Raw genomic sequence first — 16,954 nt, 5'->3', positions numbered from 1 at the left:
TTGTGTTGCCATTCGTAAGTCGATAACATAAATTCATATTTGTAACATGTGGCAGTTCATAGCAGTTCCGGCCTGCTCAGTTTTCCAACATCGAAAATAGATCATTATTTAACAGACATTTAAAGCATTAACGCGTGGTGTGCATTTTACCACAATATTTTGGGCAGGACTTCATCAGAATCCTCGCGTAATGAAACTAACCACTTTAATCAACTGACACTTAAGCAAACGTTACCTAACGTTAATTCGAATCCCATTATAGCAGACAAAAGAGGAGGTAATTTCCTGACGGGAATGTTTTCATAAAGAATTAATACTACTCTATTCAAAAAAATAAAATAAAAACCCACTTTTAACCCCAAAGTTCCTATGCAGTAAGCTACTAAACCACATTAAAGAAAGTGGTTAAAAAAGTCCAAAAGAGCTCGATAAATATGGTGCCAATCAGCACTAGGCATCAGTTGCAACAGAAACGATCGCATTTCATTGATCTGCTCTACTGCACAAAGGCGCTCATTTAATCACTGAAAATGTGTTTGCTGAAGTTCTGGAGCATCTGCGCGGTTCTGCTCTTCTTGGACCACTCCCTCTCACTGCAATGCAAATGGACGCAGTATAAACTGGGGAAACTAAATGCAGAGTGCATTCAGCTTCTGACCGACATGGTGAGGACAATTTAATATTGTTGTGTATTCATGGTCAACTCTGAGCTTTTCTGTGCCAATAATGAAAACAATTCCCTTACAGGGCGGAAGTTTTCCACCCGAATGCCTGAAAGAAAACGTCAAACTCATGTTTCCAGAGGGTGCCTACGACACCACGAGCGAGCCTCAGGTAGTTTGGCAATCTCAGTAATTATATAAATGCAATATATGATTATGTGAATATGATCCGATGCAAGCCAGGATTCAATCAACACTCATCCTTAACTTTGACGAATAGGCCAAAAAACAAATTCAAGAAGGCAACCATTTATATTGATGATGTGTAACGCGTAAAACGTTCCGATGCCACAATCAGCGACTTAGGAGCACAGACTCCAAGTACGTTTATTTGTATTTCTGTTAGGATAAATTATTATTTCAACAAAGCCTTAGGATATTTTATTTTGAAAGTGCGTGAAGAATTATATCGCTGTCGAAACTGTTTATTAGCTGTAATTTGTTTTACGCATATCCATCATTTGTTTTCTAGAATTCTGTTGTTGCATCAGTAGCATATGATGCTCTGAGAGACGTGGAAAAGATCTTCTACAATGACCTGTCTTCCACATCTTGGGATCCTGAAAAGCTTGAGCTCTTGAAAAATCTGCTGTCTCGTCAAACTGAAAACTTGGAGCAATGCGTAAGTACGCGGTCCTCACGGTGTATTGTATACACATCCAACACGCCTTCCTGCTTTCATTATCTTCTTTGTCTCATTAAGGTTGGAAGCAAGATGACATCCACCGGGGATGGAACGCGTCCCTCAGACGACAACGGGAGGCTGAAGTCATACTTTGAAAGGCTGAATACGCTTTTAAAAGAAAAGGTATCCAAACATGTTCATCCTAACATACAAATGTCAACTGCATTATCCTAGAAATGTGGCCTGTTTAACTGTTTTTTTTACGCCAATATATATACAAATAACTGTCAATGCGCAATACCATTTTATTTTCATGAAAAATGAATTCAATTACGCATTAATATTGAAGCTGGACCTGTTTTCATCCAACGTTTCCTAGAGCCAGAGCGCATGCGCATGGGAGGTTGTGAGGAAGGAAGTTCGTCACAGCTTGGAGAAGCTCCAACTGTTTTTGGAAAGAAGAAAGAAACAGTGAGCGAGCTACTCACCGGAGAACCACGGACTGATCCACAGAACACTTGGGACTGCATCTGAACACAATTCGTTTTGGGAAAACATTATTTGATCACCGATTTATTTATGTATTTATATTAATTTATTTTGTTATTTATGTGAAAATTCTCTGATATCTGTTTTGCAAATAAATTATGAATACTTTTTCAAACTGTGGGATTTTGCGGCATATTATACACCAATGCATATTTCCTGCGTATATAGTATCCTCCAAAATGATTCACATCCTCGACAAAAACTAAGAAAAAACAACGAAAGTAGGGAGCTCTGTGGAATGTGAAATATTCTACGTGAATGAGTATCTAGAATGAACAGAAATTGAACCTTTGTCATGAATATATTAGCAGACATGTCACACATATGCACAACCCTGGTTATGGTACTTGGGGCATCCTCCCTTTGCAACGACAACACGACGGGGTCATCTTATGTTGTGTTTAATGGGACTGGAAAACATATCGGAGGCACTGATCAATCCTCCACACATCATCATCCAAGACCATTTATATCCTTCGGTGTACACTTGCACACTGCTCTCCAATTCAAGTCTCTCCCGACTATCCCTCAGGTTCAAGTCCGCAAACAGAGGTGGAGATTGGAAAACACGAATAAATGATGCGGTTACCAGACATATTGCCGAAAGGTCCAGCCTAATGATAATTTATCTTTCCTTAATCGAGAATATTTTTTCATGATATTCACCTGCTATGAGAAAACTGACTTCATCAGCATACATATTCTATCGCAATGTCCCACAAAGGACAAAGGGACAATACCACCAAGTTCATATTTACATGCCATGGCATTAGATATAGGCCACAAACACCCATCTCTCCAACAGTAGCACTTCATCTCCGATGCATCTCCACCTCTCCCAGTTCTTTAGTTGTATCATTGGCCCTTCATTTCCGACTCAATTGATTTTCTGGGCTTCCACGGTTCCTGCTGGTGACGGCCTGGTTACGTAGAGGAACCATTTCATTAAACTTTCCCTCCGCTAAGTGAAGCACAAGAACGTTTTATGAATTAAATATTTCATAGAAATAATTACCAAAAATAAAACAAACTGCACCAGATGCATCTTCTGTTTTACGGTTAAGAAGGGGATTTGAAAAACTCGAAAACGGAATCCCTGCGGTTTCTTCTTTGCTTAACTTTCCCTGATTCGCTCACTTTGGTTACATCTTTGGTTAGTAATTTTCCGCAAGTCCGCAAACGGAGGTAGACATTGGAAAACACTAATTAATTATGCGGTTTTCGTTGAGTAAGATTCGCTACCATACATATTGCTGAAAGGTCCAGTCTAATGATAAATTATCTTTCCTTAATCGAGAATGTTTTTTCTTCATGGTATTTATCGGATATTGGAGAACGGGCTTCATCAGCATACATCTTCAATCGCAATGTCGCACAAACAAGGACAATACCACATTTATAGTTCATATTTACATGCCATGACATTAGATATAGGCCGCAAACACCCATCTCTCCAACTGTAGCATATCATCTCCGATGCATCTTCACCTCTCCCAGTTCTTTAATGGGATCCTTGGCCCTTCAAATTCGACTCGAGAAATCTTCTCCAACGGTTCATGGGCTTACACGGTTCCTGTTAGTGACGGCCTGGTTACGTAGAGGAACCATTTAATGAAACAAAGTTTCCCTCCGCTACCTGAAGCACAAGAACGTTTTATCAATAAAATATTTCATGGAAATAATGACCAAAAATAAAGCAAACTGCACCAGATGCACCGTCTATCTATTTTAAGGTTAAGAAGGGGAACTGAACAACTCGAAAAGGGATGCCCTGCGGTTTCTTTGGTGAACCTTCCCAGTTACGTTCACTTTCATGAAATATGTGTTGAATTCTTTCACTTTTCATACACATGTATCTTTAAAGTATAAAAACCGCAGGAGGACATGAATTCGGGAGTCAGACCACATTGCGGGAAGATCAAGGACAGTCTACCACAAAGGTAACGAATTATTGTTTAATATGCTTCATAGTCATTGCGCTTCATTTTCCAGGGCCCAATATTTGAATGTGTCGATATTCTTTTGATACAGGTCATCCATCACACCATGAACATGACACCCGAGAACAGCGCCTGGCTGTGCGCCCTGCTCTGTGTGTCACAGGTTTTGAGTGCGCCGATAAATTGTCGTCTGGATGGAACCCGAATTCAGACCTGCTACAATCTTCTAAAAGACATGGTACATTTTAAAATATGTATTTTCATATCCTCTCTGAAGTTTGCTGACATGAAGAAAGACTTATTGGTCATCCTTTCCCCATCTTTCTATTTTAGGGGGGCACTTTCCCAGGAGAATGCATCAATGAGAATGTCCTCATAACTTTTCCAGGGTCCGCTTTTGCGTCCAATGGAATCGCTGAGGTAAGAGCGCGCTCTCAAACCTGCGGCCTTCACCTGAGGCTGAGGGAACGAACATGTCGCATTTAAGTCCACCTGCACCGCGCTCTTCCATCATGATGATCCCTTTCCCCACCACAGCAGAACGACAGCGTCCGGACTGCCGTTTATCAAACTCTGCACAGCATCAACTCCCTGTTTGAAAACCACGACTTACCGACGGAGTGGGATGAATCTAAGTTAAACAACTTCCAAAATATCATCAACGGCCTGGTTGAAAAAAACAAATGTGTAAGTGACCACTAAAATAATGAAATGTTTTAACTATAGATATTCCGTATATATTTAGGCTGCATTTGTCAGCTGTAGCCGTCACATATTTTCATCATTCGTGAAATTGCCATTAACCTCCTGAGACCAATGCAGGAGGGAAAAAAATACATAATACGAGTTTCTTGGATGCAATCACAATATATATTTTACTTTTAGTCCTCGTTTGAGGTTCAATAGGAAATTTGCCATCTTTAATAATTTATCTGGGTCAGATCCACGATTGTATTTGAAGGTTGATAGTGAAAATACAATAGGCACTTAAGTCTGCTGTAAGCTGTATGAAATAAGGATAAAAATAATAATGATTGTGTTCGGTGGGTCATGGATGATTATTTCAGGTGGGACGAAGCAAGCCAGGGAGTGACGGTTCTGACGACACGGACGTCTCTGCCAGAAGTGCGACACTCAGAAATTATTTTGAGAGACTGGCAGCGGTTTTACAAGAGAAGGTATGGTCGAAAGAATAAGAGAACACCACAAAATCATATATTCACCAAACATTTGACTTCATTTCCAATTAAACCAGTCTGTTACACTGAAAAAAGTGAGACGTTAGATCAGGGGTCTCCAACCCTGGTTCTGTAGGGCTACTGGGTCTGCTGGTTTTTCTTGTTACCCTGCACTTAACTGTGATCAACTGCTCTAATGGATTAATTAACTCACCTCACCTGGTTACCTGGGTGTCAAAGGGTGCTGATTTTAAGGTGAAAACAAAAACCAGCAGACCCAGTAGCCCTCCAGGATCAGGGTTGGAGATCAACTTGAAAAAACCGAATTCACTCTGAAAACAGAACAACGTGGGATTTTGTAACACACGTCCGTGTCTAGACATAAGTACAACACATTTTCTGTTGCTTTCAACACAGTCTGTTAAAAATTCAATTTGTAACACGTGAATTGTATATTCGTATCATACAAGTAGTAACTTTAACACAAAATGTGTTTCAAGGAGCAGAAGAGTATAGTAACACAACAAGTGTGTAGAAAATGCATTTTGAGAGTGTTCAATGGCCACATTTAAAATCTTTCATCCGAGACAACTAGCTTCCATTTAAGTACGTATACTCGTTCATTTTTTAAATTCAATTTAACTAACTTGAGTCCAATTCGAGTTTTAAGATGTGAGCACACGAAAAATAACGTCAATCCAACGTTTCAGGTTTTTCAGTGATACAGAAAATATTAACGGTCTCTCCTCTCTCCTCAGAACTCTTTCTGCGCCTGGGAAGTCGTGCGGAAGGAGCTTGTCCGCACCCTGCTTTTCATCCTCGAACACAAGTCAGACAGCTTGCTTTGGCCGAAAAGAACATGAGCTCCATGGATCTGATATCGACAGTGCCTTCAGTATTAATCTGAATATTTATGAATTTATTTATTGATTTATGTATTATTTTATTTATTCGTACAAACATGCGAAACATATATTTTCTTCTGTATTAATATATTTATTTACATGAATGTAAAACGTGTTTTCTACTGTATTTATTTATTTCTTATTTATTTGCAAAATCTTTTATATTTCCTAAACTTAATAAAGTGCATGAATTTCATTGTGAAGAGCCTGCTTTGTCATTGTTCTCACGGTGTGCGGTTGCCTGCAGAGCGGAAACATGAGCTCATGCCTGTATGACAGCCTAGAGATGCCATTTTGAGAGCGGAAGGACATTCTCAAATTGTCACTCATTTTTTCTGTCATGATCACAATTAATTTAAGCAGCTCATAATCAGCGGTCTGTAAAAAACATGCATAAAATAACCTAAGTCTGTTCATACTTGACCTATAAGTCTCAGCATCACCATCACTGAAATTACATTAAATATAATTGCAAATGTTTAAATCAAGACTTTTCGAGAGACATTTAAATTCGTGCGATTAGGTTCATTTAAATGACTTCTTATAGACTCTTTTAAATGCCGATTTTTCAGGATCTACACATTTCATGATGTCACATACATATTGTACATGCATTATGCTTACAAATAATTAATGATCGATGGGAAGTACCCGCTAGTTTGAAATAATGTTTGTTATTAAATCTCAACCTAAAGTAGGCCAACACGTCTTTACCTTGACAAACTCGGACGTCAACCTCTGAAAGACTAATAGGCTGAAAATTGAGGCTGTAGCACACAAGTCTTCGCAAAATTGCGGAGTACACTCGGTACGTTTCCTTGAATTGGGGTAAATCTTAACGCATATCTTTAAAAAAAATATTAAAAAATAAATGTGTTTATTTTTTCTTTTTGTTTATTGCATATATTTTACGCATTGCATATAACGTTTCCTCTTTCAGTTTCTATTTCTCATTTGGTTTCCGGTTTCGAAACGATACACTCCTGGGAGGGGTATGAAAATTATGGGCGGAAAAAAACTGCAAGACGCAGTGTGAATGTCAAGGACTAGCGCCGCGACGAGACTAACACGGTTACAGACATCGAACACAAACACCGCAACACAACACGCTTCACATTTTAAACTGAGTAAACAACGCACAGCGGGTGCTTTTAAAAACGTTTTACCACATAAAACAAAGGGCTTACCTGGGTCTGTTCAATCCTGGTCCCACAACCAAACAGGAAGTGAAGGGGACCAGGTGATATGAAGGTGAAGGGTGATTAGCGGGAACTACCACCTGTTTAATTTAGACAAGGGGGGAATTTGAATCGTACATGAATGATTGTTTACATTTCTGTTTAGTACCCCCTTGTTATTCTTGTGTGTTTAGCTGTTTGTTATTCTTGTTATGGCCATGTGTGTTATGTTCTGTTTGATCATTTTTTGTTTTATTTTGTTAATTGATTATATATATATATTTTTTGTGCATGGAAGGTGCCAGGTGGGAGGGGCTATGCCCATTTATAGCTCCGGGAGAGAGCTGAGGGGGCTCTCTTTTTTGTTTGAGACATGGAGAGGGTGTGGTGTGTAATGGGACAACGGTTTGCGGCACAGCCACAAGTACACACCATTTTCATTACCATTTTCTTTTGTTTGTTCTAAAATCTTCCTTCTTAGTTTATTATTATTATTTTTTTTTTCATCACTGTAAATAAAATACACCTTCAGCACCTCATAATCGCAGTCCCTCCGCCGGGGGGATGTAAGACCACCGTGCTCCAGCGTCAGTGGAGGATCATAAACACCGTGAAGCAGGTCCTGTGGGAGACGAGGAGCATCAAGGTCTACCAGAAAACATCTGTAGACCTGGTCACTCTCCGGATACAAAACCTCCTCCAGGACGGCATTCTGGTGGACATGCACAGCAGCAAGAACCTGGCTAGAGAGAAGTGGGGGGTGGACCACTGAACTCATCATATAGTCCACCCCCCCCAAGGGACACGGAAGAGACACAGAAGCCTCTCGGGACAACTAAACCTGAGTGAAATTGACTTTTTTCTTTACTATTTTCTTGTCTTTTAATTCACCTAAGTTTCTTTATTGTAGAAATAGATTTTGTTTAGCTCTGTAAGGTTATTATTGTGGAATATTTGTAATCACTTTTTCTTAAAGTTTTTCTTCATTCTTTTGATGTCCTTTTCTCATTAGTTTAAGTCCCTGTTTAAATGATTATTGTGTGTTTAAAAAAAAGAAAAGAAAAAGAATTTAAAAATGTAAAGCAATTATAAAAACCAATAAAACTACCTGTGCATCACAGGCTAATGCACAAGGACACAACCTGGACTAAGGAGCACATAACTTTGATACTTGGGGAAAAAAAAAAAAAGCAGTGATGTGCATTTCCCTTTTTCATCCTTCGGACTGGAATCTTTTCCTGTTGGAGAATGATCCAATATCCCACGACACACCGCTCAGAACGAGCACTCCAAGAAGGCTTCAAGATGTTATGAACATGAAGAGTGGACATTCACCTTGTTAGTTACTTTAGTTACTATTAAGTGTTTTCATAATTGTGTCCAACCCCTATTTGTTTTAAACAAATATGAAAACAACAAATGTAGAAATATACAACATATAAAATGGAACAATATGGAAATATGTATTTCATAGTAAGATTAAAAACCGTTCCTGAAATCATAAAAGTGTAAACCACAACATCCGCTGTGTTAGTCATGCTTCTGACATCCTCCTTCCTCCTCCCTCCTCCCCCCCCCCCCCCCCCCCTTAGACATAACCGCAGGCAGCGCGCCATCCAACGAACTTGCCTCGAAAGTGAGAATGAGAGAGAAAAACGAAACGAGAAAGTGAGAAAAGTACAACAAACGGGGACCCAGCAGGCTGAGCGCATTCACCCTGGCCTGCTATTAATAGTGCTCCAGACCCTGTGGTACTGAGAGGCAGGCAGAGCTCTCACTCTCTCACTCTCTCACTCTCTCACTCACCTGTTATTAATAGTGCTCCAGACCCTGTGGTACTGAGAGGCAGGCAGAGCTCTCACTCTCTCACTCTCTCACTCTCTCACTCACCTGTTATTAATAGTGCTCCAGGCCCTGTGGTACTGAGAGGCAGGCTGTGTGCGCTGACCGCATAACCATCATCAAAACAAGCGCACACTCGTGCAACGTCCAAGGCCTGTGGTCTGCTTCTGGTTTTCACAGCAGCCTGAATACTAACCCTTCAACAAACCACTTATAATGACAGGTGTGCGTAGTCCCTTTGCTAAGAAACTGCGTGGGTAAATGTTGATAAAACAGAGCATCGCAAAGAGAAATTTACACAACACAATACTCCAACCTAACAAGATACTGAGTGACAATGTCACCATGCAAGGTTCCGTAAAATCACACGGAATATTCACGGAGAAACGATGCTTAATTCATGAGGCAGCCGCTGGCGCGCAGCAGTGAAAGAGCACCATCTGCTGGTCATAATAACGAACAGCAGCTGAATGTATTAATCCCTACTGCCATTTATTTAATAGTATGTATGATATAGGGAGATGTCTGATTTGGAAATTCCCGGGAGCAAACTTGATAAAGAATTAAAATAATGAATAATAAACAAGATGTTTAGACGGTCTATTGTTTAAGCACGACATAATTTGCGCGATTATAACAGCCATAATATTATTTACCCACAGCAATACTTGGGTCATAGAAGCACCTAAGCTGTGGTTGAACGTTACTTCTTTTTTAACTAGGCTAATTTATCAATAGTCCATATCATAAGGCACGGATGACCGCGATGTCATCGCGCGTCTCAAATAAAATGCTTACGCTAGTACAGTAAATCATCAAATTGTGTCCGGGATTCTATTTGAAGCCGGGCCTCGGATAATAGCCGATTCGGACAAAAATACAAGCCGGGGTAATATTGCCTACCAGTAGGGCAATCAGTCCATGAGCACTAGAAGACATTGCTTCGATTTAACTCAATGAAATAAAAGAGCTCTTCTTAATATTTTATATTGTTGGTTGGTTTAATACTGTTGCCAATGAAAAGTCGTTGTCCTACACCATGGGTCTCCAACACGTTGCTCTCAAGCTAAAAGGCTTGCCAAAGGCTGAAGCAGTATACATTTAAACACAATTGTTGCCGCGAGGCATTCCAGCCTACGAATTTAATAATAAGTAAATCAGGCAAAATTAAAAATTAACTCAATTTAGGCTACTTGGCTACGCAATAAGGTTTCCACGTATTTACAGCACTGAGCACGTTCAATGAATGAATGAAAGCGGCTGCCTTGGCTCGCAATAAACAGACGGGTGGAAATCCCGACACTCTTTCAACTACATAAAACTTTACAGTGAACCATCAAAAACCACCCAGATTTCAGTGCCCATCAGTCCCAACATTTAGCAATAGAATCACACAGTCCCAAACCAAAGCGAAAATCTTTTGAGAGCCTACCGGTATGCTGCTCCAAACGAAACGCATGTCTCACAATATAACGCACTTTAGGGGAAAAAAAACTTGCTGCTATCTACGCTAATTCGTTATTGTTCATGAAGGCGTGTCTGGCAAGTTGTTATTTTATGGATTCTGGACTTGCATGTGATTTATTGTGTTTGAGAATATTTGCAATAAACTAAGTATGTTAAGACTGACCCTAATGAATATGCATTTCACGAAGACGACAATGGCAAACGCTGAAAAGAAGGCCAAGAAAAGGGATTTCAGCCATTTGATTGCCTTTGAAAAGCTACAGGTGTGGGAATTATCCTGATTGATTGTAAATGACGAACAGTTCTGCACAACGAATGTGATGATGACGATGACGATGATAATAATAATAATAATAATAATAATAATAATAATAATAATAATAATAATAATAATAATAATAGTAATACACGTTATTTGTCTAGCACCATTGAAAACACAGTTACACAATTAAGAGATAAAACGAACAAAAATCCATAACAATAAACACATTATAAAACATAATCTATGAATATGATAACAATATATGAAACTATGCACTCGTATCTGCCCGACTGACGCATTGTAAACGGCATCAGTGCAGCGTAATTTGTCCGACTGTTCACCATATTATTTATGAGAATACATTTAATAACATGAAGTATTGTTTAACAATTCGTCTACATATTTGAGGGATTATTTTACAACATCTCCGTTTATATTTATCATCCTAAATCATATTTTTTGGGCACTCCAGGGAGCATCAATCAAACAGCTGTTTGTTTATTCGTTGTGAGAGGCTTTTATCCATTTTTGCAAATTAACTTCGTATATGATACGTGAGAGGTAATATTTCATTACATTACATTACATTACATTACATTGCATGGCATTTAGCAGACGCTCTTATCCAGAGCGACCTACAACAAAGTGCAAATTAAACACAAGAACAAGTGCAAAGAGGACCTATTTCTTAGACTTATTGGTTTTCTGCTGCTGTCGCCTATCCACTGGTCTGAAAAACAGCTGACCCTCTTGACCAGGCCAGCATGCTTTCATGCATTTAGTTGCTGCCACATGATTGGCTGATTAAATATTTGCATTAACAAGCTGGTTTATAGGTATACCTAGTAAAGTGTAAAGAGTGTATAACTAGTCGTGCAGCTGTTGCCGGTCATACTCACGTAAACAAAAGCCTCTGGAAGCGTTAGGAGAATATCCCAGATAAACAGCGTCATATTGTTTTCACTCGGTACTTTAAATTCGATAACAACTGCTTCAATGTCCATACCTAACCGCCTACCAAAGATTTCAGTTTATTGCAAGCTAAAGCGCACCCAACATTCCGGCGTGTTGCACGTCTCACGTCGACTCAAGTTTGGATTGGCCGCGTTACATACGTCATACGCTAAACAGATGGATCCTTTCTTAGCCAATAAAAATGTGGAAAGACAATAAAGTAAATCTCTTGAGTTTTATCCACAGATTATTTTATCATCTCAATATTTTATCAAAATATTAGTTATTATTGATATTTCTGAGATTATATTGTTTTACTCTTATATCTGTATTCCCTTCTGTTGCTTGTTGATAGATAGCATTCGAGTTTTGATAATCCTTCTAGTCTGTCAGACAACTGTGAGATAGATTATTAGATATTTTATTTGTTGATATTGTATAGCCACAGGGCGAAGAAAAACACCATTCAAACACATTTTCTGCAGTATACAACAGCTTTAATGAAAATTAGCATGACACAATGATACAAAGAGTAACAATTCCTTTGGGAAAGTCAGATCAGATCGTAAATTAAAACACAATACGAAAATAAATTTAAATATATTTACAATCACAAATCAGAGAGCCAGTTGACCTTATTAGGAAGGACAGTCACACATTTTAAACATTTAAATGTAATATCTAGAGCAAATAGCTGGCAGGGAAACATTTCACCAATATAGTATAATGTTTCCCAGACATCTTGTTGTATATTTAGGTGATTGGTTATGAAGCATTTTTTATGAATAATACAGCCAAGATCAAAACCTCATATGACCTGAAACTATATCCAACATAAGCTTCAGGGGGGGTTTTTCAATTATCAGGTATGCCAATATTAAAAAGTAGTTCCCAAAAAGAAAAATAAACGGCAAATACGTTTGTCTTCATTTATTAATACATCTGATTTTGAACTTCCTTTCAAAATGAAGCTGGCTCCCAGATTGGCAGAACAAACAAAAACTCTACGTGCGATAGTTGATGAGGGCAAGGAGAAAGCGAAACTAGTGGTGTGCGGTCATTGATGGTGGGCCCTGCCCTGGCCTCGGGGCCCAGCGGGGGGTCCCCAGGCTTCACGGGGGGGGGTGTCCCCAGGCCTCAGGGGACTCTCACAGAGTGCAGTTGCTCTCCACAAAGCGGCGGCACTTGGTGACCTTCAGGTACGTCTCCACCTTGTGCATGTCCTTCTTGAAGCAGGCCAGCAGGCCGTAGTTCTTCATCAGCGCCACGTCGTTCCGCAGCTGCACGTCAAAGTTCTCGTAGCGGAGCTTCCTCAGGTCCTCCACGTGAACGCCGCCATCGCCGACGACCTGGAGGAGGGAGGTCAAAGGTCGAACACTCTATGATGGGGATCCTGCAGTCTGGGCTTCATTACGACCGAAAAGGTTTGATTTTTATTTATTTATTTATTTATTTACAATAGGTCATTTCGGACTCCTAACATCAAGAGAGGAATAGCAGCAACAAACCATAACACTGTTTATCCCTCTCCCTTCTTTGTAAACACGCTGATGTTTAAACGCCATTGGCTGTGGCAATTAGAACCAATTTTCAACCAATGAGCTTGAATTATTGTACAGCTATAAAATGTTTTGGTACAGAGTGTCGGGCCATCAACTGGATTTTGAAACCCAAATTTAAGGACTATAAACACCGGCAGAGGGTGAATCAACATGCCAGTGAGCCTTTTTCAATGATAGTAAGGGATCTACAATGGTCTTGTAACAATGCTTTAACACAAAAATCTTACCTATTGTCCCTTTAACATTTGTAATATATGCTTTTAACTGTGTTTGTATCTTGCAGTTTAGGGGGGATACAATTTCACACAGTTTGATAACTTATGTAATTTATACATATGTGATGTGATAGGATTACACACATCATAGCTTATAGGCCTTGTTTACTCTTTACAATACAAGACCTTGAGCATATGCAAAATCTTTTAGCATGTGCAACCCATTTCACAAAATAATGTACTTTATATATGCTTTAATTATACTTCAAGTATTCCAAGATAATTTTATACAATTGTAATAAGTAACTGTATGAAATAATGAGTATAAAATTGTAAACTTCAATATACTGTTTTTCATATGGAAAAATGGAGAACACAACCAATGATTGGTGCAAAACACATACCATGACCAAATAGTAGTAGTAGTAGTAGTCGTAGTTATTTATTTCGGTCCTTAGTAACAATTTTACAGAATGAATGAACATATAAATAATTAATAACAATATTGACCAAAAAGGTATAGGTTGAAGCTTTAGCTTATTATACCTACCCTTTTTACATAACATATTCACACATTCAACCTTTTCACTTCTAGGTTCAGTCTATACAAAAACAAAACATAATAGAATAGAAAAAAAGTTCAAAACGTTTCATGCACACTAATAATCATACCTCTGTTTTATATTTGTTTAACACCTTATTTAAAGTAATGGTCATGTTATTGATTTTGCATTTGCTAAAAGGTTTGGCATGTGCCAAAGGTCAGAGTAAATCAGGGCCTATATGGACTAATTTGTCATAACAGATTAAATTACAAATGCTTCTTTCACTAAAAGAAAACAATGAGGAAAATACATTTCTTTTTACTGAAGTTTGCTGAAATTTATTTTGAATGGTTTTACCTATTTGTGGAGACTCACAGTACATGACGAAAGAAGATATCGGCTGGTCCTTACCTTCATCAGCTCACTGATGCCCTTGTTCAGGTCCTCCAGCTTGTCGAAGATCCCGTCGGAGGTGCCGAACATCAGGCTGTTAGAGAAGGCGTCGCTCAGGGTCTTGAGTGGGTACACCCACGACTGGATCAGAGCTGAGGAGATGCGCAGCAAGTACCCGTCCTGGAATGCAGAGGGCGACAAACTTACGAGCGAGTCCAGTTTAAACAAAAAAACATCAATCCTTAACCAGGATAAAATCAATTCCTGAATGTTCATTTACTTACACATGTTTTTTTTGTTTTGTTTTTTTGTCCTACACAAGGTAAAACATTGAAAAAAAGGTTTGACTCACTGATTTCTCCTGCGTCTCGTCCTTGCCCGTGGGAGTGGGGATGGAGTCAGAGTAACACCCGGCCAACGGGGAGGTCTTACTGAGCTGCCTGTGGGCCTCTGGAGGAATGCTCCGCTCCTGCAAACAAAGGATAAAAATCACACATACACACACACACGCACACACACACACACACACACACGCGCACACACACATGCACACACATACACACACTCACACACACACACATGCACATACACACACATGCACATACACAAACACACACACACATACACACACACACACATACACACGCACACACATACACAAACACACACACACACACACACACACACATACACACACACACACACACACACACTCACACACACACCTGTACATAAGGTGTACAGAAAACACACACACACACACCTGTATGCAAAGAGTACAGAAAACACACACACACACCTGTACATAAAGTGTACAGAAAACACACACACATACACACACACACACACACACCTGTACACAACGAGAACAGAAAACACACACACACCTGTATGCAAACAGTACAAAAACCACACTCTCTCACCTGTGTTTAAACAAAAATCACAGTAAAATATCTTCCCTATCAAAGCAACCATAAGGAGCACCCCGAAAACATATTTCTAACATTATTTATTTCAGTTATTGTGGTACTGTTTAAATTTAATTTTAAGATATTTATGACTTTTATTACTGTATTACTTTTGTGCTGTATTGTACAGCATTTTGAGATGCATTCTCGTGAAAGGTGCTTTGTCAATAGTTTATAATTCATGTTACAGTGAGGGTGTTAACCCCATAACCTGAAACGATGTAAAACGATCTACTCCTTGCACCCCTGTCCTGGAGGAGACGCTGAGCTTACAAACTCCTTGTAGATGTCGGCCGCCAGCGTGTGCAGGTGCTGGGCCCGGCTGACGGCGCTGGTGAAGAGGTTGTACAGGGAGATGGGCTCCACTGCGCTCACCGAGAGGCTGACCAGCAGCACTGGCCACAGAAGAAGACCTGGCGAAGAGCAGAGACGCCGTTAGAAACACCCGTAACAGCGGCCAGAAGTCTCCCCCAGCCGCCTTCTCAAACAGCACCTCCGTCACATTATCACCCGCGTAATTTACCCATCTGTTTTTTCATTCCAACATGATATTGGCATTAACATATTAATCATACATTTCTCAGAAGTTAGTTAGTTAGTTAACAACTACATTAGTAAATGGCATTTCACGTAACCTCATTGTAAAGTTTCACCGGTTTTCCGGATAAAACATCTGAACATTTGAGAAACTAGGTGCAAATGACGATCGCCGTGTGGACTCTTTCGTGGTTTTTTGTTTTTCTCACGGTGTCCCTGGTGCCTCCTCAAAACTTTACAATCCCTGGAGCGGCAAGAGTCTGAGCCCGCGCACTGTGACCAGCTCCCTGCAGCCATCCCAAACGGGGTGAGACCGGCTTCGCTCACCTGATGCCATATTCTGGATTTGTAGCTGAGTATCTGTTCCTCTGCAGGTTCGATAGTGTTTGGTACTCTCTGGTGTCGCTGGCTGTATTTATACGGCCGTAAGGTTTGAATAAATACACTCTATCGGAAACATGAGAATGTGGTCTACTCTTCTTCTTTAAAATACGTTTAGCTTCACTCTCATTACCTGATTTCTATGCATTTGTGGAGCGCATTACGCATCAAAACAAATGTTGATATCACTTGCCCGCTGAATATATTCAAGAGGTGATGGCGTGTACTCCTCAAAACAGACCAGTGTATGAAGATTTTTTTAGCCAAAGTCCAACTCTTTTTTTCAATGATTTTGAGGGAAGTCTTTGCCCCTAATCCAAAAATAAATAAATACCACAGCTTTGTTGAGTGCAAAGCAAGGTTTACACACTACCTACATAGCTACACAAGCAACGAAAAGTAATCGAAACAACAAGTAATCTGTTCGTTGGACGGTTCATTCAAAACGGCTTGCACTAAAACCAATTACATGGATTACTTTCGTTGAGGAGCATTTTAAAAGATTTCAGCCGGGGGAGCATTTCATAAAGCAGGATTACATTACATTATTGGCATTTGGCAGACGCTCTTATCCAGAGCGACATACAGTTGATTAGACTAAGCAGGAGACAATCCTCCCCTGGAGCAGTGCAGGGTTAAGGGCCTTGCTCAAGGGCCCAACGGCTGTGCGGATCTTATTGTGGCTACACCGGGATTAGAACCACCGACCTTGCGTGTCCCAGTCATTTACC

The 16,954-nt window shown here is 39.8% G+C and overlaps 2 protein-coding genes across 2 annotated transcripts; one reads left to right on the top strand and one right to left on the bottom strand.

Annotated features, from left to right (window-relative positions):
• Positions 1-3,948: 3,948 nt before the first annotated feature.
• On the top strand, positions 3,949-5,877 carry LOC133114905 (interferon alpha-4-like). Its single transcript, XM_061224597.1, has 5 exons — positions 3,949-4,074; positions 4,170-4,256; positions 4,374-4,523; positions 4,904-5,014; positions 5,773-5,877. The coding sequence occupies exons 1-5, from the start codon at positions 3,949-3,951 to the stop codon at positions 5,875-5,877; spliced, it is 579 nt and encodes a 192-aa protein (XP_061080581.1).
• A 6,893-nt stretch (positions 5,878-12,770) lies between these two features.
• gh1 (growth hormone 1) lies at positions 12,771-16,179 on the bottom strand. The gene is made up of 5 exons (XM_061224595.1): positions 16,170-16,179; positions 15,579-15,718; positions 14,690-14,806; positions 14,356-14,517; positions 12,771-12,971 (listed from the first exon to the last, which is right to left on the bottom strand). Exons 1-5 carry the CDS (start codon positions 16,177-16,179, stop codon positions 12,771-12,773), a joined length of 630 nt encoding a protein of 209 aa, XP_061080579.1.
• Between the last annotated feature and the right edge of the window lie 775 nt (positions 16,180-16,954).

Source organism: Conger conger, chromosome 16 (genome assembly GCF_963514075.1).
Source record: "Conger conger chromosome 16, fConCon1.1, whole genome shotgun sequence".
Taxonomy (NCBI): Eukaryota; Metazoa; Chordata; class Actinopteri; order Anguilliformes; family Congridae; genus Conger; species Conger conger.
Note: the sequence above shows the minus strand (reverse complement) of the source record. Positions and strands in the feature narration are given on the sequence as shown.